The sequence below is a fragment of the Vanacampus margaritifer genome, chromosome 19 (assembly GCF_051991255.1).
Source record: "Vanacampus margaritifer isolate UIUO_Vmar chromosome 19, RoL_Vmar_1.0, whole genome shotgun sequence".
Classification (NCBI taxonomy): domain Eukaryota; kingdom Metazoa; phylum Chordata; class Actinopteri; order Syngnathiformes; family Syngnathidae; genus Vanacampus; species Vanacampus margaritifer.
In genome coordinates, this window is record NC_135450.1 from 18,028,063 (window position 1) to 18,050,062 (window position 22,000).

The 22,000-nt window shown below is 48.4% G+C and overlaps 5 protein-coding genes across 6 annotated transcripts; 1 reads left to right on the forward strand and 4 right to left on the reverse strand.

The window, feature by feature from the left end:
- Positions 1 to 947: 947 nt before the first annotated feature.
- Positions 948 to 2,367, reverse strand: LOC144039888 (complement C1q tumor necrosis factor-related protein 3-like). Its single transcript, XM_077553623.1, has 3 exons — positions 2,202 to 2,367; positions 1,701 to 1,841; positions 948 to 1,300 (listed from the first exon to the last, which is right to left on the reverse strand). The coding sequence occupies exons 1-3, from the start codon at positions 2,272 to 2,274 to the stop codon at positions 1,026 to 1,028; spliced, it is 489 nt and encodes a 162-aa protein (XP_077409749.1). The 5' UTR covers positions 2,275 to 2,367; the 3' UTR covers positions 948 to 1,025.
- Positions 2,368 to 2,988: 621 nt separating this feature from the next.
- Positions 2,989 to 9,121, reverse strand: zbtb1 (zinc finger and BTB domain containing 1). Its single transcript, XM_077553590.1, has 4 exons — positions 8,831 to 9,121; positions 7,810 to 8,013; positions 6,365 to 6,883; positions 2,989 to 5,872 (listed from the first exon to the last, which is right to left on the reverse strand). The coding sequence occupies exons 1-4, from the start codon at positions 8,902 to 8,904 to the stop codon at positions 4,501 to 4,503; spliced, it is 2,169 nt and encodes a 722-aa protein (XP_077409716.1). The 5' UTR covers positions 8,905 to 9,121; the 3' UTR covers positions 2,989 to 4,500.
- A 1-nt stretch (position 9,122) lies between these two features.
- On the forward strand, positions 9,123 to 11,627 carry zbtb25 (zinc finger and BTB domain containing 25). The gene is made up of 2 exons (XM_077553608.1): positions 9,123 to 9,349; positions 10,490 to 11,627. The coding sequence occupies exons 1-2, from the start codon at positions 9,123 to 9,125 to the stop codon at positions 11,529 to 11,531; spliced, it is 1,269 nt and encodes a 422-aa protein (XP_077409734.1). The 3' UTR covers positions 11,532 to 11,627.
- Position 11,628: 1 nt separating this feature from the next.
- On the reverse strand, positions 11,629 to 15,619 carry LOC144039882 (C-1-tetrahydrofolate synthase, cytoplasmic-like). Its single transcript, XM_077553618.1, has 11 exons — positions 15,549 to 15,619; positions 15,282 to 15,375; positions 15,136 to 15,211; positions 15,001 to 15,060; positions 14,446 to 14,499; positions 13,523 to 13,659; positions 13,349 to 13,449; positions 13,040 to 13,176; positions 12,845 to 12,956; positions 12,468 to 12,595; positions 11,629 to 12,376 (listed from the first exon to the last, which is right to left on the reverse strand). The coding sequence occupies exons 2-11, from the start codon at positions 15,371 to 15,373 to the stop codon at positions 12,323 to 12,325; spliced, it is 951 nt and encodes a 316-aa protein (XP_077409744.1). The 5' UTR covers positions 15,374 to 15,375; positions 15,549 to 15,619; the 3' UTR covers positions 11,629 to 12,322.
- A 109-nt stretch (positions 15,620 to 15,728) lies between these two features.
- cep43 (centrosomal protein 43) lies at positions 15,729 to 21,680 on the reverse strand. 2 transcript variants are annotated; one of them, XR_013289548.1, is made up of 14 exons: positions 21,499 to 21,680; positions 20,690 to 20,743; positions 20,555 to 20,609; positions 20,375 to 20,463; positions 20,164 to 20,301; positions 20,057 to 20,092; positions 19,825 to 19,997; positions 19,223 to 19,356; positions 18,603 to 18,668; positions 18,401 to 18,443; positions 18,182 to 18,266; positions 17,974 to 18,097; positions 16,160 to 16,227; positions 15,729 to 16,005 (listed from the first exon to the last, which is right to left on the reverse strand). XR_013289548.1 is itself a non-coding variant. In XM_077553617.1 (13 exons), exons 1-12 carry the CDS (start codon positions 21,580 to 21,582, stop codon positions 18,020 to 18,022), a joined length of 1,035 nt encoding a protein of 344 aa, XP_077409743.1. In that variant the 5' UTR covers positions 21,583 to 21,680; the 3' UTR covers positions 15,729 to 16,227; positions 17,974 to 18,019. The 2 variants fall into 2 exon arrangements, 1 of the variants encoding a protein (XP_077409743.1); XM_077553617.1 differs by having other exon boundaries at positions 15,729 to 16,227.
- Positions 21,681 to 22,000: the final 320 nt, after the last annotated feature.

Below are 22,000 nucleotides of genomic sequence, written 5' to 3' on the forward strand. Positions count from 1 at the left end.
TTTCGGCAGTGCTGTAAAATATATTCTCAGGTAAAAATGATTTTTTTTCGGGTCAACCCAACGAAAAGCCATTCTAGATTTACCTCCAAGGTGAACGAGCCTCGACAGGGCTGCTGGGGAGTCCACGTCCAGAAAGTACAAAAACTCAACTGAAAGAGTTTGGCTTTGGCCGCAGGTGCTTCTACTTCTTCTAATTGAGTAGAAGCACCTGCGGCTAAAGTCAGACTGTCTCAGGGTTTTTACTTGATGGATTCCTCAACTCTGAGTCTGCATCCATTTTCAATTGTACACTTCGGTATCTTTTATTTTCTTGTAACTTTGCTAGCCTGCCGGTGTCTGCAATAAAGGCTTATAGAGCGGTTAGTGTGGAGCGGCTCGCAGCTGGCTTGCATGTCAACATGCTAATGTGGCTAACGCAGGCTTTCCCTGCGGGGCTCGCTGAGCTTGCTGGAGCCTTCGGAGACCTCAGCGGAGGTTCGGGAAGGTCAGGAGATCTTATGGCAAGTTCGGTTAGCGTAAGAGAGGTTACATGAGGTTGGGGAGTTCTAGGGAGGTTACGGAAGGCGGCGGCATTCATTAGAATGCACAAATGCGTATTTTTATACATTTGAAAAGAATTGGAGAAGATTGAGTATGCTGCGATGGATCTGCAAAGTCACGGTACGGCACGCAGGAAGGGACACTCTTTGGAACAGGAACAAAATGCGGATCCACTTGACATTTCAACGTCAATCATTGGTGTTCGTAAGATGAATTGCGCCCCCTGTTGGAGTCTGGACCGGTCTTAGAATTGTTTGCTGTTTGCTTAATAGTTCATTCAATATTAAAGGGTCTTGCGTAGGACATCATCCAAACTAGCACCGACACTGAGGGTCGGTCAGGGTAACGTTAGGAGGATCATGAAGGGATGCTCGGGCATAAGGTGAGTGACGAGAAGGAAAACAACATCATTTGTGCAAGCTTTTATTTTCTTTTGTTGTGCTTGTCTTGGTTGAAGACGAGCTTCTGTCGGGGTCAGGGTGAGCTTAAGGGAGGGGGCTGATGAGGAAGCCGCTGAAGGTGCTGAGGCGGCTCTGGTCAAAAATCCTCTGGTTGGCCCACAAGGTGACCCACAGCTTGTCCCCCACGTCCAATTGCAGAGCCATGCCGTTGGTGGCGCTGCTGAACTTGTTCTGGGAGTCGTAGATGGCAAACATGTTGACGCCATCTTTAATCACCGCCGCGTTCAGGCCCCCCTCCGACCCGGCGGCGGCAGTGAAGGTGACGAAGTACAGACCCTTGACGGGGGCGGTGAAGACGCCTGCGGGGACGAAGCGCAAAGTATTGTTCGTGACCTCTAGGACCAACGCGCTGGTTGTGTTTTGCAGAGGTACGAGTTACACGACATGACGACAGTCCGAAGACCTCGGACTGGGACTTCACACACACAGATTGACTTGAAGGCTATCTTTCTTGCACAAAGCTTGATTGGGCATATTTTTGAGCATCGAGAAGAACTAGGACAGAACCCTTCCATGGCAAGAGCAGCCTGTTGTCACTAGAATGCCAACCCAAATAGGGAAAAGGGCATTTAGCTAAGTTCCAAAAAAAAAATCGGAATTGCCAGGACTAGTTATGCCAGCAGAATTGAAAACTAAACGATTCCCGTTTCAGCACCGGTAACGGCAGAACAAGTCCTGTTTGGGTGGGATGTGACGTACCCGTGTTGACATCGTAGCCGCCCCCCACGTTGGTGACCACCCTCTTGAACACCAGGACGGTATCGGTGTTGAAGGGGCCGTGGTCGTCCGCCGGCTGGCCGTCGGTCTTCAGCGCCACCGAGAATGCAACCTGCTGACCACCTGCGCCGAAAAGCCGTCACCAAATGCTTCACGTTCATACTTGCTCAAGGTGCAAAGGTGTGGGAACTCGTCCCTCTTAACGCATTCAGTGCCATTGACGGCTATAGACGTCAAAAAACTGGGCTGACACTAAATACGTTAAAAATAGATACCAGCATCAGTAGGACAATATCATTTGCATGATTTTATTCCGTCACCCACTGAGAAATGATATGGAATCAGATCAATTAGTAAGCAAAAAGTAGCACGAGAATGCGAAAAAAGACATCTACTAAGACAGCTGTAAGATCTTAAACTGGATACAAACGATATGAACCAAAAAGTCAAAGGGTTTTCTATGTGAAAGGTGTTCCCACTCACTTGGGCCATTCTGAGCCCCGAGCCCAGCCGGGCCACACAGCAGCAACGCAGCAATCAGCCACCGGGACGCCATCTTGGGATGTGCTGGCGTCCGGCTCGCCGGCCCCTTTTAACGCTGGCCACGCGACCTTCGCCGGCGAGCCCCGAGTACAGACGCAGCCTGACAAATATTGATCATGGCGGCGACGTAACGTCTGGTAACGCGCACTCCGTATTCCGTGTCAAGGGTGCAGCGAACCCTCGCCAGGGCTACTGATAGCAGCGAGATGGGCAAAGGCCGGACAACGGGGCGCTCTCTTCTCTTGACCTGCTCCGACCCAAAATGGACATTATCAAGGGTTCTGTTTTGTCATCATAGTTTGGGCTACATTTAGGGTTTGAGGGGCAATTCTAAACCCTTTCAAATGGGCCAAACCTCAACTATGAGGAGCCATTTGGGCCGCTTGCTCCCCGACAGCTCTCGTCTCATTTGGTATTAGGAAAGAACAAACTCAACATTTCATAACTTTGTTCAATTCTGAACTTTGTCCATAAACATTTGATAGAAATGTGAGTTTGTTCAACCCTGAGCCGGGTTGCATCATCGCGGACTTGATCCAACCCAGCTGACGTGTTGCCAGCCGATCGCAATGGCAGCGATCACGAACATCGATGCACAAAATGCGCGCTCGTCAGCGGAGCGATTTCGAATTCATTCACGAGAAAACAATGACTGCTCTTCTTTGCAATCATATTCCAGTGACGCTTTTGAAACGTCCATTTGGAGAAGCCTTCAGAATTTGGGCAGATCTTTTGGAATCCTGGGTCGGTTTTTGCGCCTTTAATGCTGTGAAAAGAAAATCTTTGTGGCAGATGCACTTTGCTGTAGTCGCGATACGCGGTTGCCGTGACGACCACTTCTTAGTCCTCATTCTTTTGGCAAGTGGCAAATACTCTCGAGAGGTGCATCAGCGCCACGAGGATGTTTACAGTACCAAAAGGTGTGATAACCCACCAGGATTCTACTTTTGACCGCAATGTGATGCGGGATTCAAGGTCAGCCATTTTAAACGTTCAAAAAAACGACATGTTTTTGTCTTCTAAGCACAACCGGAACGTGTTCGCTGCCATCAACATGATCGGGGGACGCGGATTTTGTTGCCAGTCCGAGCTCTAATTTGAATACATCATAATTAAACGAGTCCCACCTGAGTAGCAGCCAAAATATGATTTGAAAAAAGTACGACTTTCGAGTCCAAAAAAAGGACATGAAAAGTTAAAAATGACAAATTCAACATCATCATCATTGAGTCGGGATCCTCCTCTCAAGTTTGGCAGAGAACACAAAAAAAGACTTGTGTGAAGTGTGCAGTTGTTTATTCAAAGTGTGTAGTTGATAAAGGACACAAAGTGGACACTCTTGAGGTTCCGTTCGGATCCAATCGGTCCAGAAACACAACAGAAGCGCTTATGACCTCATGCCAGTCCTCTCGATGAGCTTCCATCAATAATCGGCGTCATCGGTGGCGGCGCCACAGCAACAGTTTCAAGCCCACCAGGAATCCCGTTAGTCCCAAATCTCGGCCACGCCCCCAAAATACGGCAACCAATCAAGAGCGTGAGAAGATGAGCGTTCAAAGTGCAGAGGAAAAAATGTCTTTTTTGTTTTTCTTTCCTGAAGTCATCGTCACCGTCCCAGCCTCGGTAGGGACCGCCCCCAACCGACACCGTGGCCAGGGTCACCTGACTTGACACTTGCGCAGCAGTGCCTTGAGATAGCAGTCGAACGTCAAGTTGAAGTACCGCTGGGGCGGAATTCGTTCTGCACATTTGAGCCATTCCCTGAGGGAGCGGTGAGCAGCAGCAGGATTATTTGATGACCGAACACCCCAAATCCAAACATGAATGCTGAGTGTCAAGCAGGGCGGCAATGGGTCCCGTTTTTAAAGTCTTTGGTATGACTCGGCCAGGGATTGAACCCACAACCTCCCAGTCTCAGGGCGGACACTCTACCACTGCAGGCCGCTGAGCTTGGTCACTCACAATACTCATATCTCAAATTATTGTTGCTTCGCCCCAATGACAAAACGCTGTTTTTGGGGGAGTCTGGAACAGATTATCAGGATTTGCATTCATTCCAATGACAAAAGATGATTTGGATTTGGTTTTGAGTTCCAAATGTGTTACTGCAACAAATGTAACTCTTATCTCAAGGCACCACCGTAACGGCATCTGAATTCCTTTCAACGGCCAAAACTCGTTTCAAGGTTTCTCATCGGGAACAAATTCAACTCTTAAGTCAACGTACCGAAAGGCTGGCCTACAGCTTCTTGGCGTGCTTGAGGTTGTAATGCGTGCGCATGTCCTTTCGGAGGCGGAACTTGTCCCCGCACACGCCACACACGTAGAGGTGCACGTCCATGTGCTCCTCGAGCTGCTCGCCACCCGGGAAGATCTGGAAGCACACCTGGCAGATGGTCTCGCCGGCCGTCAGGTGCGAGATCATGTGGCGCACGTGGTCGTGCTTGAGGAAGGTGCCCTGCTCGCACACGGGGCACACGTAGCGCGCCACGCCGCGGTGCATGTCCGTGTGCAGGCGAAGCTGGCGCTCGCGCAGGAAACGTTTGCCGCATGTCTGGCAGGTGAACTGCTTCTCCTTGGTGTGCACCGTGTAGTGCTCGCGCAGGTGGCAGCGCTGGAAGAAGCCCTTGCCGCAGATGGCGCAGAAATGCTTGCGACGGTGGTCGGGGCCGTCGCCGGCGCCGTCGCCGGCCCCGTCGCCGGCGCCGGTCCGGAACGGCTCGGCCTCATGGGGGCAGGAGAGGGCGTGCTCCAGCGCCAGGCTCTCGCTTTGAAAGGGGAGGCCGCAGTGCGGACAGGACAGGTCGGTGCCGGGGGGCTCGTCCGCCTCGTCCGACTCGCCGCAGTGCTCGGCGTGCTCCTGGAGCTGCCGGCCTTTGATCAGCACTTGGCCGCAGCGTCCGCAGGCACAGATGTGGCCCAGGTGGCTGGATAGGTAGTGCGCCGACTTCTCGTCCTCGCTCAGCGGCGCCCCGCACAGCTCGCACGGGGATCCGTCCGCACCCTCCTCTTTGACCGCGAAGAAGTCGGGCGATGCGGGCGAGGAGTCGCTTCCCGACATGGCGCTGGAGCACCGCTCGGCCGCCTTCTCCACAGCGGAGACGCCGGGTGCCACTTTGCCGCCTTCATCGCACATCCCCCGGTCCGCGCGGCCTCTGGCGCTGCCGCCCGCCTCCCGGTCCTCGGGGCAGGGGCTGGCTCCGGGTTCCGACTTGATGGAGACACAGTGGGCAGGTCCCAGCCCGCCGCTCGGCCCCGCCGCCACCGAGCGCAGGTCGGCGAGCATCCGGCGCTCTTCGGCGCTGTCCGATGCGGAGCTTTCGGCCTTGGCGTAGTCGTCATCGCCGTCCGGGCTGCGGGACGGCGCGAAGGCCTTGCGGTTGGTGCAGGTGAGGATGTGCTCGATCAGAAGCTTCTCGCAGCTGAAGACGAAGCCGCAGTCGTCGCAGGTGAAGGTGCGGCCGAAGCGAGGCCGCTCCCTCAGGGCCGAGCTCCTTCCGCCGCTGCGCTTCCTCAGGTCGCACGGTTGCTCCGCCGTATGTTCTGCATCCGCCATCGGGAGGACGGGGACGTTTGCCGCCTCCTCGCTTGTGGGCGGCACCCCCAGGTACCTGCCGAGGTTGGTATTGTTGATTAAATAAATACAAAAATCATGAAGGAATTAAAAATAAGAATAGATGTGCAACAATTAAATGGATGAATTGACAACTCATCAATTATCAAATTCAATCATTCATTTGGTAATTGACTAATCGTTAAGAAACAATAACTTAAAATTTAAATCTTGCAAATTTCCGCTTCTCCACAGGAAATTTTCTCCGATTTCTGCCATCCTCTATGAACACATACTTAATATCTTTGCAAACATCTGCTTTCACCTTGGAAAACAATTAACAATTTTGCCGATTTTCGGACCCTTTACAGACCAAACCAGAAACTGAATCTCGTATGTTTGTGCAATTTCTGCATTGTCGATCAGAAATAATCATCGGGTTTTTTTAATAAAGGGGTGGAAATGATCAAATGTTTGGAATTGAAATCAATAACAGATAGATTAAGTGTTAATAATTGTTAGTTAACTCCCAAACGACCAATGCGGGTACCTGGCAGTGCCGCTGACAATTTTGGCGCCATCGGCAGGATCTTGAGCGGCGGCTGGCCTCTGTCGCTCGTACATGCGCACCCCGAACAACATCTTCCCGCCAGCGGAGGCCGCCGTGGAGCACTCGGACGAGGACGGCGTCAGGTTGGAGCCGCCGTGGATGTCTCGCAGGTCGTCCAGCGAGTCGGGGATGTAGTACATCTGCAGGTAGACCATGGACGCTTTGAGGTCATCGAAGTCGAAGGTGCCCGCCGCGATGCGTCCCATGTACATGAGCTGCAGGATCAGGTCGAAGCACTCGGCGCTGATCTGCATGTTGCTGAGGTCCAGGCGCGCCGCCCCCTGCTGGTCGCGGATGAACATCATGCGGAAGTAGGAGCTGCAGGCCGCCAGAACCGCCTTGTGCGCCCGGAAGTAGATGTCGCCGATGGCGATCAGGCAGTCGCACAGGAAGCCCCACTCGCGCTGGTTGTTCAGCTGCCGGAGGACGTGGTCGCCGTGGCTCGGCCGAGCCATCGCCCTGCGGGACACCGCGACAAAGACAGCTTCACACATCCAATGTGATGCATGAAAAGTCTACACACCCCTGTCAAAGTGCCAGGTTTTAATGATGTAAAAAAACAAGATACGCCATTTCAAAACACCACCATCAATGTCAGATTCAAACTGTACAACTAAACTCTTTGAGAGAAGTAAAAATAAACATCTCAGATCATGTAATTATGACTTTTATTTTGTGTGTTCCATGAATAGAATAGAATAGCTTAAAATAGAATGGTCTTTATTTTCATTGTACAATTAAAAGTGCGTCTCTTAAAAGCGCATTAAAAAAAAAAAAGCAACAACAAAAAAAACAGCTCTGTTCTGACACACTTCGAATGCAGACTGACACCGGAACAAAAACACTAGGAGCCATTTGTTAACTCCGTCGAATCGCTTCAAGCTAACAATTTTAATTTGATTATTATTATTTTGTGGGAGAAAGGCTGTCATGTGTGGCCGACGAGGAAGGAAAAAAGAAGGGGAGCGGCTCCAATTCTTGCGGTCCGGCTAACATTGAGCTACAAGCTACTAAGCATCCACTCGACCGGAAGTCAAGGAGACATCGCCTCCAAACTAAAAGCACTTGAGTTAAAAATAACGAATGAAGTCCAAATGAAGAGTAGAAAGATTTCGGAATATTACATATGACATAAGAGTGTTTAGTGCCATTTTAGTGCCACCCAAATGTTGCGAGGAGACAAACGAAGTCACTTTAACTGGCCTGAAACGATTTTAAATTGAAAGGTGAGCGGGAACAAAAGTATGGCGGTGCGTTGGCTTTGAACGCCGACGGCAAAGGTTCACCCAAACAGCCCCGACACCCCCGCAAAGCAGACCCCCCCCCCCCCCCCCCACTCCACCCACCTCGCCTCCCGCACTTCAGGCAACGCAACACCGACTCACCGCAAGTCGCCGAGGCCGACGGAGGAGCTTGGAGTTCGGCTGGAAAATGGGCGGAGGCTCCGCTGAAAACGGCGGTTCCTCTGCGGGGGAAAGTTGCTGGTCGGGCAGAAGAAGGGGAAAGAAAAAGAAGAAGAAGAAGAAGAAGCGATTCGTCCACCTTCTTGTTCTTCAACTAATGCTGGATGCAACTTCCGCACCAATCGCCTGTGGATCACGAGGAACAAAATAAAAGACTTCCGGTTGAAGAGGGCGCCTTCAGAATAAAGTTCAATTCAATTTATTCACATGTTGAAATACCACAGCTGGCATTTGTCATAAAGAAAAACCCCCTTAGAAGCTACTTAAAGCTTATTTAATGAGGGCTCGGAACAGAAACGAGACAAACAACAAGCTAAACAAATACAAACAAACATACAAACAAAAAACATCCGAACACAACACAAAAGACAGAGAAACAAACAACAACGTTGATCCCAGACAGTGGATTCAGCTAATTATAAATATGTAGCCAAAAGTTCAGTTTTGAGTTTCCTTTTAAAGAAGGGGGAGAGATTGGGCAGTTCCAAATCTGTTGCAAGGTTTGAGCTTACAAAGTCAACAATTAGTAAAGCAAATCGTCAATATTTAGTACATATATAATTAATGTGAATATGTTATTTTTAGACATTTGAGTTTATCGTATTCAATACATACAGTTGTAAATTAGTAATGTAGTATACTGTATGCGGGGAGAAAACTTGATCACTAAACGTTGCAAATCATCACACTAATTTCAATATATCACACAGACAAAGTAAATAACGTAAAATGGGCTTTCTGAATGATGACTTTTTTTCATATTTGCTCACAGTGTCCATACTGGGGGAAAAGCAAACAAAACTCGACCTTGTTTGAAAATAATACAATAATATTAAAGATGTACACATTCAAATGAAATCCATTCAAATGACTTTTTTCAGTGCATAATTTCCAATTTCATTCCAATGTGTGTGTGTTTTGGGGGGAAGGGGGGGGTGCTCACGTGACTCCCCGCATCCTCTCGCGAGACGTGACGCGGTTTGGCGCACAAACAATCATCTTCACCTTCATCTTCATCCTCGCTCGCACGGATCCTTTCGGCGGTAAGGCATCAATCAATCGACGCCCTAATGAGCGAGCGCGCGCGCGCGCCGCCGGGCCGATGGGACGACGCGTCTTGCGCGTGCGTCAATACGCGTACGTGCGCGCGGCTCGGCTCGGCTCGGCTCGGCGCGCCTTGTCTTGACAAAAGGTGTGTGCGGTTTGCAAATGACATGTGTGCTTGCAGGTCCGCGATGGAGGCGTCGTCGGCGGCGTGCGCGTCTGCGGCGGCGTGCGCGTCTGCGACGTCTGCGACGTCCGCTCACAGCCTGCTGCTGCTGCAGCAACTCAACGTGCAGCGCGAGTTCGGATTCTTGTGCGACTGCACGGTCGCCATCGGCAACGTCTACTTCAAAGCCCACCGCGCCGTCCTCGCCGCCTTCTCAAACTACTTCAAGATGATCTTCATACACCAGACCAGGTCGCACGCACGCACGCACGCACGCGCACCTGCACCCGCCTCTTCAGTGGTGCCTTGAGATACGACTTGATTCGTTCCGTCACTGAAAACTCTTTTATCTCAAATCTTTTCCCATTGAAATGAATACAAATGACATGAATCCGCTCCACCGTTCGTCCAGCCTAAAAACAAAAGCAAAACAAGGACTCTGCAATAATCATAATAATATTAATAATGCATTTGTGGCCATTTCAAGGTTTTTGTGCCACCATTTTCTAAAGCAAATACCTCGTCATTCACGTTGTCTTCTGTTAGTCTTTTTTGCTCCGTCCGCCATTTCTTTTGCCGCTGTTTGATGAGGATTAATTTGGATGAGCGCAACATGAGCGTCCATACTAACTGATTCATATCTGGGTTGGTTTGGTATTTTTTGTTTCAGGCTTTGACAAAACACGAAAAGCTCAACCAAATAAAAGTTATACTGTATGTATTCATAATTTCATTTCAGGATTAATAGCACTACCACACAGATGCTAATTGTTAGCTTGTGTGTCTATGGAGTTTCCTATTATGTGTTAGCATTAAGCTAGCTAGACTCCAGACCCCAAACTATCAAATACACAAAGTGTAATTCTTTTTGTTTTGGGTACTTTGGTTTGACAATAAACTTCAACTGGGAGCGGAGATAAACACCATAAAGCCTCTTTATTTTTTTTTAACCGTTGTTCAATATTTGCCAAACTGCTGCTTGTTGACAAGTGGTTGAGTTTGCTGCCACTTGCTGTACAGTGATCATATCTCAAGTTCATGCTCACAAGTTCTGGAAAAAAATTTGGCCGAATGACAACTCATGTTAAAAAACAACAACAACTTCTTAATTGCCTCACTCGTATCTCAAGATACCACTCGAGGACATTTCTGTATTGTAATAAGAGAATATGAAATGGTTTCAAACACATCTTTAGCCGTAGGAACATTGATAGCATTAGCATTAGCAACATATGTAAACATCTGTAGTCTGACAAATGTGGAAGCGAAAAGTTAGCTGGATGCAACAAGTTATGTTAGGTTAGCTATTTTATGAGCATGGGTTTTGATTGACAGGTGACGATGAACATTTTTGACATGATTGTCTGCTGTGCGTTTGTGTGTGCGCGTCAGCGAGTGCATCAAGATCCAGCCCACCGACATCCAGCCCGACGTGTTCAGCTACCTGCTCCACGTGATGTACACGGGGGCGTGTCCCAAGCAGGCCGTGGAGCCCGCCCGTCTGGAGGACGGCATCAAGTTCCTCCACGCGCACCAGCTGTGTCGCAAAAGCGGCGACGGTGGCGCCGGCACGGACGCCGCCACCGTCTCCGCCGCCGACACGGTGCGCATGTCCAACCTGTACGGCATCCAGATTTCGTCCCAGCTGGCCGGTAAGGAGGCGCCCGTCACGGCCGCCGAGCCCGCAGGACGGGGTGGACGCGCTCACTCGCATCCGTCACTCACCATGGGATCGGAAGGCGAGCGATCGGACGGCCGCGCCTCTTCGCCGCAAGACGACTTCGACTTCTCGACGGCCATCAAGCAGGAGCGGCCTGACGACGAGGGGGCGGGGACGGGGTCGCCGCCTCAGGACAGCGCGGCGTCCAAAGAGCGGCCGCCGCTGGCGTGTCCCCGCTGCGGCCATCGCTGCCCCTCGCCCGAGCATCTGCGCCAGCACCTCTTCAGCCACGCCCTCCACCCCGCCCTCTTCATGGAGGGACTGGTGCACGAGGGCGGCGGCCCGGACGAGGACGACGCGACCAGCCAGCGTGTGGACGCCGGCCGCCTAGAGGAGGCGCTTCGACAGAGCCGGGCGCTCGCCGCACAACTGGCGGCGGAGCTCCGAAGGAGCCGCGAGGGGGCGGGGCTGAGCGCCGTCGCCGCCGCCCACTCGCGCAAGCGCAAGATGGCGTGCGCCGTGTGCGGCGTGCGCTTCTCGCACAAGAGCCAACTGCAGGAGCACATGTACGCGCACACCGCCAAGCCGCCAAGACTGCACCGCCACAGTCAGCTCTTCCACAGCTCCGCCCATTTCTGCCCCGAAGGGGGCGGGGCCTCGGCTAACGACGCCCTCCTGGAGGTGGGCAGGGACGCTCATGACAACGGAAGCGCCGCCTACTCGCTTGACTCGGAAATCTCGCAGGAAAGCGGCGACGGTGGGCGCTGCGAGTGACACTTCCTGTTTGGTCATGTGACAGGAAGTCAAACAGTGACGTTTGATGTTTTGTCCTCTGTGTGGTTTTCAAAGTAAAAGCTCCGATCAAACACACTTTGTGGTTCTGTTGCTTTTATTTTGAAATACAAGGATTGATTATTGGAAGCAAAAATTACTCCTAGCGGGTAAGGCGCCTGCCTCACAATTCTGAGGTTCTGGGTTCAAGCCCTTCCTGCAGGTTTTTTTCCCTCCAGGTACGGACGGCCAACGTTGGTTTATCGCAGGGTTAAGTTCCGCACCCTCCTGCGATGCCTGCAAGTTTTTTCCTTTATACTTTGCCACCATTTTGTGCCAAGAAACTATGTTGGAGAGTGTTGAGGAGTTTCATTTGGTCCAAAGATAGGCAAACTTTGGTCCTCAAATTGTGTTTCATAATAACATAATCATTCATTCTAAATGTGTATATCTTTCTAATATTTTATTCAAAATAAATGAATGATTCAATATTTTAATGAGATAAAAGAATATAAAATATATATTTCCTAACCAAATAAATTGAAAAAAGTTCAATGATGACGTCAAAGCAAAACTTCAGCCTAAATGAAACTTACTTGAACTTGGTGTCAGAACGTTGCTTTGGTCTAAAGGAAACAAAACTAAACTTTTGTTTCAATGAAGCTCCTCAACCCACTTCAACATCCTTGGCGTCAAAGCACCATTTTTGTCAAATTCAAACTCCTCAACATCTCAAGATGTCACAAAATGTCGCCAAAGTAATACTAATGACTTTAACTTGGTGACGTGTGACGTCAGAGGGAGCGTCCGGCGTTGGCGAGGACGCGCTGCGCGCTCAGCAGCGTGTTCTGCGGCAAAAACAAACACATACAGCAGCGTTTTTGTGTCTCGTCTGGCGCCCCCCCGTGGCCGTGCACAGGTACAATCACGCCTTCTTACCTGCATGAGCATGGCCACCGTCATAGGCCCCACCCCTCCCGGAACCGGCGTGATGAATCCGGCTCTCTGATAGGCTGAGGCGAAGTGCACGTCGCCCACCACGCGCTTGCCGCTCGGCTTGCTTGCGTCTGGCAACGCGGGGAAAAAACACAATCCAAATCAAATCCACTTGAATAATAGAATATAATATAATAATAATGAATAAGAGTATTCTAATTGATGAATTTATGGTGAAAACATCTCCATTAAAGCAACAAATAAAAAGCTCTTATTCAAATGCATTTGATTTCATTATTTATCGATAACTTAAAGTGTAATGATGTCAGCGCCCAATGACAGGCCCCGCCAAGTGGTCACATGGTCACGTGACACCTCACCTGCCACATGGTTGATCCCGCAGTCGATGAGCACGCAGCCCTCCTTCAGCCAATCGCCTTGCACCATCTCTGCTCGCCCCGCCCCCACCACCACAATGTCCGCCCTGCCCACCTGAAGAATATGACCAATTTCGCAACTCATCATCTTCATCATCATCATCATCATCGTCATCATCGTCTGGCGCTGTCCCTCACCTGTTTGGGGATGTCGCGCGTCTTTGAGTGGCAGGTGGTGACGGTGGCGTGATTCCACAAGAGCAGGTCGTGCATGGGCGCGCCGACAATCTTACTGCGGCCAATCACAACTGCGTGTTTGCCAGCCACGTTCACACCTGCGCTCGAGCGCACACACACGAATCAAAACACGACTCGTCATGACGTCATGTTTTCCAGCAGATGCAGACGGCAAATATTTCATCATATAGCATCATTTGATGAGCGTCGCCTTGTGATTGACAGCCGAGTGCGTGCGTGCGTGCGTGCGTGCGTGCGTGCGTGCGTGACCTGTCTGTCTGATGAGTTCCATGCATCCGTTGGGTGTGCACGGGATGAAGCAGTTGTTCAAGTCACCGCGAGATAACTTCCCCGCGTTGATGCAACTCAGACTACACACACAGATAAAAAACGTATGACGACGATACATCAATCCATGTCATGATTTTTTGCACCAATTCGGACCCGTCCACGTCTTTGAGCGGCGACACGGCGTTGGTGACCAGTTCCACGTCCATGTGGTTGACGGAATCCAGAGGAAGTTGCACGATGAGGCCGTGAACGGACGCGTCCTCGTTGACGGACGCGATGGTCCGCAGCACCTGCCGGATCGGAACCAGAGTGACAAATACACACCTGCCCCAAATCTACCTTCAATAATAAATAACATATCATAATAATATACGAAATAAAGTGTATTATTTGTAGCACTGACTGGCTGCCTTAAATTCTTACTAGGGGTGTCACCGTCTCAATTATTTATGACTAAGAATAGCAAAAATGTAATACACAAATAAAAACAATAACACTGTAAGTATATTACAATCTGGGTGTAGAAAATAAGACATTAAAAAGGCATAACGCGTCACACGTTTGACTTGTGATGGCAACAAAAGCCTCCTTCCATGTCTGCTGTAAAGTTAGCACCAGCCATCTAAGGAGTGCACAGGAAGTGGCGTGAAGAGTTTCCAAAATAAGAGTAACAAGAGGAAGTGCAGTGTTGGCTGGTATTGTGTCAAATGTCTTCTTCCACATTATGTATATTGACTTGCCTATTATTGGCCAATATGAATATTGCATTAAGGTCAAATTGTATATTGTCATAAAACGTTTGAGAACTCATTAATAAAAATGTCATTATTTAAAATAATCAATATAATAACATCAATAAAATATAATAGCGTAATGAAATGAAAACTCAAGAGGGCCAGTCCGAGTCCACTCGTGACTGAGCATTAAGACGCAAATTTGAAATGTGGTGGCGCCTCCACCGATTGACTTGCTTGATTTTCACATCATGAGCGCAAATGTTGAAGCTGGAGCAATGATGACGACTGGCACGTGCGTCCCGCATGGCCCCTCCCATCGCCAAGCGATGAGCGACCCACCTCGTCCTGCGTCACTGTGTTGGGCAACCTCACGTGCGACGCTTCGATGCCCACCTGAAACAACAACAACAACAACAACGACAACAACGACGACGACATACGCAAGTCAACACACATGCAGAAACAATCCGTAAAGTGGTGCCTTGCTATACGAGTGCTTGAGACGTAACATAATAATTGGACTATTTTGTGCGTGTGTCTTGAGACGCATTCCAGACCGCAACCACTAGATGGCGACAGTAAACTTGACAACGTGCTTAAACTGATTTTGGGGGACCAAACGGAATTAATTGCATTTTTTCACGCATTTCAATATGAAACAATGATTTGCAATAGGTTATGTTTTGAGAAGGCAACAACATACGGACGCCAAAATCAAAATGAGAAAATACATCCAATGATGTGACAAGGACGTCAAAATGAAATAACATCACTGGTTAATATGATTAACGGGCGCAAATCATCACTGACAAGTTGAAGTTTTTTGCTCTACGAAAATTTAAAAAATTTGAACATCCACATATTTCAATTTGATGGGACAGCCTGAAAATTCACCTCAGCTGCGGCTTTCATCTTACTGCTGATGTACAAGTTGGAATCTTCTCGATTTCCCACCTGGAAGCACACGCGTCACATGATGGCGTCACATGATGGCGGCGCATCACGACGGCGGCATGTTTTGACAGCGACCTGTAAGACCAGCAGAGCGGGGACGACCTTGGACTTCATCTGGTCCACGTCCTCCTTCAGACGTTCCCTCACCAGCCTGACGACGCGTTCACACAGGCTGAAAGCGACCGAAGACATCGCGAGACCAGCGCAAAAAAAAAACTTACCGGGAAGTTTGCATTCCGGAGATGATGGTTGCTATGGAGCGTCGTCCTCCATAGCAACAAGACGAGGTCAGGTGGCGCAAGAGGGTCAACATGACTGACGGGGTCAAGACAACATATGTCACTCATATTTTACTCTTCATGAACAAACGGCCAATCATCAATTAGACACAAGCAATCCCTTTCTACACAATCAATCGTTTGCTAACGATCGATCATCAATAAAAAAACAACACAAACGAAGACGGCAAAGGCAACGCCACGTCTTACCTTAAGAGACCACCGCAACGCCACTGTGTAATCATTGACCAGTGTGTGTGTGTGTGTGTGTGTGTGTGTACAAAAGGTCGGTGAGTAGAAAAAAAAAATAATCAACAGATTTGAGCAATGAGAACATTTTGACTTTGAAATAAAAGTGATGAACAAACGGACAAATTTAAAACACGGATATGAACACGAATAAATGCAACGTTTATTTTCTGTGTTGTAAACATGTCACAACTTCAAATCAATCAAAAATCTGTCATGTTATTTACAGACGTCAAGTCCACGCGCAGACGACTCACATTTGCAAACTTTCATTTGGCTTTCACTTCCAAACGTCAAAATAATAATAATCATAAAGAGGAAGAAAAACTTGACCACATCCTCCCTCTCTGATTGGATAAGAGCACTGTGGGATGTCCCGCCCCTCCGCCACTTGACAGCACACTGACCTTTGACCTACCTTCGCGCACACACACACACACACACACACACCCAGCACTAGAATGAGGTCAGGTGACATTCTTAAAAAGCAGAGTCACCGCGACACGCACGCACGCACGCACGCACGCACGCACGCCTCCAGTGGCGTGTTGAAAGGCGGTCGTCATGGTTACCCCTGATAAGGAGCAGGTGTAACGACACGCGGGCAAGGCACTTCCTGTCACCTGACGTCTGCCAAGTCCTTTCAAGAAAAGCACAAAAAAAGACGACAAAAGTCATGTTTTAAATGATGAGGAGTTTCAAAATAAAAGTGTGAATTCACAATTTCCTTCTAATTAAGCTTCAATATTCACAAGGCATCACCACTCGTGTTCATTTTATCAGCCATTTTTAAACGTCTTAGTTTTAGTCCAATTTCAATCGCACCTGTTCCTTTTTAGTCATAGTTCGACAACCTCGTCCCATTTTTATTTAGTCGAGCATTTTAGTCCAAGAAAACAATTTTATTGGCCTATTTTTAGTCAACAAGAAGGGTCAACGTTTGAGTCAGGACAATCATTTCACCCCAGTATTTTTTTCTCAGTAGATAATGTTGAACATTTCACATGTAAAACGACTTCACATCAATTTCCGACCAACGAGCAGCCCAAAATTCAAGACGTGAGCCAATTCGAGCGAATCTGAAACATTGGACTCGCACGCCAACGTGTACGTTATCGGAATGTTGGAGATAAAACACACGCAAGAAAACAAACAGGAATCGAACCGTCAACCTGCGAATCAAAGCAAAGGAGAAAAAGTTGTCAGTAACAAGCGCAGCAGGCCGGTCCAGTTTGCACGAGCGGCGCCGCCCGAGCGCCCGGTGCGACCGGTTGCACCGGATGGCTTCACAAGCGCATATAAAAGGAGACGAGACGCCAGGAAGCCGGCATGAGGACATGTCGCTCGTCCCGCCTGATTTGTGCCCTCCGCCCGGGTCCAGTGGTTCTAGACACTTCAACAGTGGTCAGGCTCGTTTGTGAAATGTTTAGGACCACTTGATCCGGATGTGAACTTCGCATCGCGTGAGTAGACGCAAAACGCGTTTGTCTTTTTTTTTTTGGGCTTCCCTTAAATGTCAACAAGAACAGATTTTTGAGAAGAAAAAAAAATTTTTTTCTTGTGATTTATTTAAAACATGAAAGAGTTTTGAGAGCAAAAAACGACATCACAGCTCTTCATCTTGTTTGTTAAATGGATTAACTTTGTGCTTAAACTGATCTTTTGTACTTCCAAAGGGAAAAATCATGTTTTGATGATCATTTGTCAACTTTTGTCAAAGTATCGAGTGTCATGTGACTTCTTCCTTGTAACAAATGTGCAGCATTTCATGAATTCTACAATCAAAGAACATTTTAAGCATTGGGCTTTTATTTTTATGGGACAGGAAGTCGTTTGATTCATTTCAACTTTTTGACAACTTTTGAGTTAGAAATCAACTCGACAAAATGTTTCATGCAACTTAAAGGCAACTTTCGTGTTGCCATTTATGTCTTTGTGTACAAATGTTCCAAAATTTGTTATTTCCATAATAAAAGTTTGTTTTTCAGCATTTATCCATGGGCCACTTCTTTTTTTTTTGTTTGTTTCACAACAATTTCATGTGGAATTCATTTGTTGGAATTCAACAAACAGGAAGTCAGTCGTGCCGGGAGTCCCCGCCCCTTCGTCACATCAGCCAATCGGCCGGCTGTTAAAAAACGGCGCGGCTGTTTCTGACATGCATGACGTCAGGACTCAGCCGTCATTGCTTCCGATTTTCATGTCATGCCAGGTTTGCCCTGTGGGGGGCGCCATACAACCACAAAGGACATGACAGCCTTAAGCTTGGCATGAATGTCAATCCGATGCCTTGAAATGTGTTTTTCTTTCTCGCGGTGGTGCCTTAAAAGGACACCGATGGGTTGAGCCAAGTGACAAAAGTGGACGGGGAAAAAAGTTGTCTTACTTGAAGTGCACCCGGGAAGAACAGGAAGTGGCGTACGGCAGCAACGTCAGGCCACTTCCTCCATGTAATCCACGCCGACGCTCACGCTCGGCTGGGAGACGCTCACGTCCAACGTGTCTTCCAGCTGCATTAGTCGACGCACACACAAACAAAACAAACACTCAATTACACGCACACACAGACAAATGTTGGAGCGAGCTCCGCCCACCTTGTCGCTGTGGTCGGGCCCCTCGATGGAGACTTCCTCGATCTCCTCGCTGCTCATATCGCTGCGGTACAAGTCAGAGCGGTGGCTGAAAAGACGCCGCATCATCAGCATCATCATCATCATCATCATCATCATCATCATCATCGAACGAGCCGCGCAGTCCCAAGGCGAGCGCTGACGGAGGCTGTCCGTCATCTCGCAGCAGAACTTCCCGCGTACCTGTTGAAGTCGTTGGCGTACTCGATGTCGTCGTCGTCGTCCTCTGTGGGAAAACAACAAATGTCATTACAAGCAATTAGCCTGGCCTGCGTCAGCTCAAGTGCACATCAATAATAACAATTACTTGCATGATTTCATTGATGTGGACTTGATAGAATAATAATAGTAGTTATTATTATAATGCATTTGATTTGTGACGCACCTCTACTGGGGAGATTGACCTCTTGGAATGCGACCTCTTGGAATGCGACCTCTCGTGACATTGACGCTGAGACAGGACACAAAACATCACAATTAAACACACACTTTTTTTTATTACAACAAACAAAATTGGATCGTAAAAAAAATTGGCGGGGACGTTCACCAAATAAAAGCAACTAACTGAAATGGCATAGTTTGTTTACAAAACTACAGTAATTAGAATCTAAAAACTATAAATGGTGCACATTCGTCATTTAATTTCATTTGTTTAACTGACAAATATTTATTTAGGTTTTGCCGGTTTTACGGCACCACAAGTTAAGTAGAGAGAAAAAAAAAAGACATATTTCATGGTATCGCTATTCGTGACGGATATCGATACTGGTATCGGTCCCCAAAATGGTTATTTTGCATTTATTGACCGCCGCAGGTTCCTTGAGGACCAAAAATCGGATTGGAGTTTTGTATTGGTTTAAAAAACAAAAAAAACAAAAAAAACAAAAAAAACAAGCTGGTGACGGCAAATCAAGTAGAAAAGATTGATTTTGTATTTTTAAAAAGCAAGTCCAAGAAAGTCCTGCAAAGGTGGCTATCAAAGGCGTGCATGCAAGCGTGAGCAACCTGTCTGACTGGAACTTTTTTCGGATGCGCTTTTTCCTCCTCCTCCTCCTCCCGCGTGGCCTCCCGCCGGCAGCGGCGCCGCATCCGCCGGCCAGCCCGATGGACTTTGTGGGCTGTCGCGAGCCACCGCGTGCCTAAAACATCAGCACCGTGTCAACATGTCACATTCAAGTCCAAGACAAAAAAAAAAAAAAAAAAGTCAACACGTGCTCTGTGGTCACTTTTTACAGTCGATCACAGATTTGTACATTTTTGCGGCGGACATATTTCCACACCAACTGTCACTGCAGACTAAGCAAAGAGCGCAGGCAAGCTAACAGGTTAGCCACTTAACAGCCAGTGAGTGTTCAATGTGAATGGCTGACTCCCACGTCACTCACCGGGCCAGGCAGCAACTTTGAAAGCCACAGAAATCATCAAATGAAAATCGGCTTGCTATAAAAGCGGAGCAACAACTTGACAGCTGCTTAAAATCCTTTGCGTCCATGATCTGAATCTGGTCCCTAATTGCTACATTTTTTGCACACGGTGGACTAAATCGCTGTTTCCAAGATCCACCCAAAATCCCAATGTGGACATTTTGCAGCTCGTTGTGTCCTTACGATGTCTTTTGAGGCCGAGGCAGCGGGTCGTCGTAAAAGGAGTCGTCGTCGTTGTCGTCATTGTCGTCATTGTCGTCGTTGTCCTCATTGTCGTCGCCGTCATCCTGCGGTTCCGGGTCGGCGTGCAGCTCCAGCGCCGACTCCTTCTTGGGAACGAGCTCCTCGCGCGAGTCCTACGCACGCACAAGTTACAAGCAGGCTTTTGGTTGGACGTGACACGGAGGGCACGAACCTTGCGGTCGCTCGCTCTGTTCTCCTCCGACGCCGCCTAAAACAATCAAGTGCGTTCATTCCATGCTAGCGCCACTCGCAAGACGAAACTGTTGAAATAAGCGTCACCTGAGCAGCCATGACGGACGCAGACTTGCGTTGTCCTCTTCGAACGAGCTCCAGCAGCACGGGCGAGTTTGCGTTAAGCTCCGCCTCCGAAAGGCCCAGCTCGCCGCACAGCAGCTGCCGACTGTCGAGGCCGCTAAGCTGCCAACAACAAAGACGAGCGGGACGTGTCGGCGCCGCGTCACGTCAGGGTGGCGCCGCCACGTCATCTTACCGTATTGATCTCTGGCTGGAACACGGCCAGGCTGAAGTCCAGATGGAACACACGCATGAAGTCCACAATCAGGCCGGCCACCAGACGACCTGCAGACGCACGCCACAGTCAGGACCCAAGCACGTCACGGAGACCAGATGGGAAACAAAAAAGGCGAAGAAGAGGAGGAAAGGGACCGACCGTCTTTGGTGTTGAGACATTTCTTCAGGTTCTCGTTCACCAGCGGCGTCTTGTTCTGAGGACGCAAGGCAGCGTGAATAGAGCGGAGGAGGACAAAATGGCCGCCTACGCAGCAGCGTGCAAGTCAGCCGTCACCTCCAGTCGGTCCTGCTCCTCCAAGGCCAGAAACACGGCCGCCCTCATCTCCGCCTGCGGCGAGACAACAAACACGTTGACGTGAGACGCGTACGTCACAGTTTGCTTGGATTTTCATCCGTTTGGCATCGCAAATGACAATCTGACAACACCTGCTTTACCTGGATAAATAGAGGTTAGAAATGTATTAAAAATACATTATTATACAATACAAAATGTCCGTATCCACCACGTACACATTCTACAAATGTCAGAAATTTACAGTTGACAAACGACCAAAATAAAGTCAAAGGTCAGGTGAGTGACAGATTTTTTTCAAATCCCTAAAATGACCTGAATATATTTTTCTGTGATTCTGACATAAGTGATTTGGACACACATTTTTGGACACACATTTTTGGACTCACATTTTTGGACTCACATTTTTGGACTCACATTTTTGGACTCACATTTTTGGACTCACCTCTGGTCCGGTTGCTTGTGACCTTTCTCTGCCCGGCATGATGCCTTAAATCTTCTATTTCATTCATACACATGCCTATTATTTATTCCTTTCTAGGTATATCAACAATCCACGGAGTGATTGTACAAAAAGGTCACGCCTAAAATATTGATGACTTAATATTGTAAAGTTGAACATATATTTTTAGTGATGTATAAGTTGCATGATTCAAGTTGCCACAACTTTTTTTTGTCTGTGAGGCCTCGCCTGTTGACCGTTTTCTTGCAACTGGTCCACTTTAGCCTAGCATGCTAGCAAACGGCGTGAGGGCGATGATTAAGCGAGAAGAGAAGGAAAGTGAGCTGACCTTGAGCTTGTTTAGAACTCCGTTGTTCTCCAAGTTCTGGATGAGAAGATCCCTCAACTCGGTGTCGTCATCTGTGGCAGACATCTTCTGTTTTCATCAAGCTGTTAGCAGTTAGCAACTTTGTTTCCAGGACGAGGAAAACAAACAGCACGGAAGTGGAAGTTCTTCTTCGAAGTGACCTAATAAGAATCTCTCTTACGCCATCTGTCGGCGATAGGGAAGACAAGCTCACTATTGTGTCGCGCTTCCCAACACAGTTGTGCAACTTCCGCTCTTTCCCTTTTCCATAAAGCAAGAGATAAGTCAGAGCCAATCACTTCTTTGCCATTTGACACAAACTTAACTTAATGTTTAATAACCATGAGGTAGATAGTTATTAGAAGCTTTCTCGGGCAGACGTGCAAGTCGTTAAGAATGCCGGGTCCTGATGCTTTTTTTCATTTATTGACTCAATTTAATTTAATTTGTAGCGCACTATATTTAAAAAAAAGTGTCATGGGCG

Excerpts from the sequence above, each read along its gene's own strand:
- LOC144039888 (XM_077553623.1), bottom strand. The coding sequence starts at position 2,274 with ATGGCGTCCCGGTGGCTGATTGCTGCGTTGCTGCTGTGTGGCCCGGCT. Across the intron at positions 1,842-2,201 it reads CGGGGCTCAGAATGGCCCAA|GTGGTCAGCAGGTTGCATTC; the intron begins GTGAGTGGGAAC and ends TTTTCGGCGCAG. Across the intron at positions 1,301-1,700 it reads CGGCTACGATGTCAACACGG|GCGTCTTCACCGCCCCCGTC; the intron begins GTACGTCACATC and ends TCGTCCCCGCAG.
- zbtb1 (XM_077553590.1), bottom strand. The coding sequence starts at position 8,904 with ATGAAGATGAAGGTGAAGATGATTGTTTGTGCGCCAAACCGCGTCACG. Across the intron at positions 8,014-8,830 it reads GAGAGGATGCGGGGAGTCAC|GCGATTGGTGCGGAAGTTGC; the intron begins GTGAGCACCCCC and ends CGTGATCCACAG. Across the intron at positions 6,884-7,809 it reads GTCGGCCTCGGCGACTTGCG|GGCGATGGCTCGGCCGAGCC; the intron begins GTGAGTCGGTGT and ends GGTGTCCCGCAG.
- zbtb25 (XM_077553608.1), top strand. The coding sequence starts at position 9,123 with ATGGAGGCGTCGTCGGCGGCGTGCGCGTCTGCGGCGGCGTGCGCGTCT. Across the intron at positions 9,350-10,489 it reads ATCTTCATACACCAGACCAG|CGAGTGCATCAAGATCCAGC; the intron begins GTCGCACGCACG and ends TGTGCGCGTCAG.
- LOC144039882 (XM_077553618.1), bottom strand. The coding sequence starts at position 15,373 with ATGTTGACCCTCTTGCGCCACCTGACCTCGTCTTGTTGCTATGGAGGA. Across the intron at positions 13,177-13,348 it reads GGAACTCATCAGACAGACAG|GTGTGAACGTGGCTGGCAAA; the intron begins GTCACGCACGCA and ends GCTCGAGCGCAG. Across the intron at positions 12,596-12,844 it reads CGGGATCAACCATGTGGCAG|ACGCAAGCAAGCCGAGCGGC; the intron begins GTGAGGTGTCAC and ends CCGCGTTGCCAG.
- cep43 (XM_077553617.1), bottom strand. The coding sequence starts at position 21,582 with ATGTCTGCCACAGATGACGACACCGAGTTGAGGGATCTTCTCATCCAG. Across the intron at positions 20,093-20,163 it reads CGTCCGTCATGGCTGCTCAG|GCGGCGTCGGAGGAGAACAG; the intron begins GTGACGCTTATT and ends TGATTGTTTTAG. Across the intron at positions 18,444-18,602 it reads GGTCAATCTCCCCAGTAGAG|AGGACGACGACGACGACATC; the intron begins GTGCGTCACAAA and ends GTTTTCCCACAG.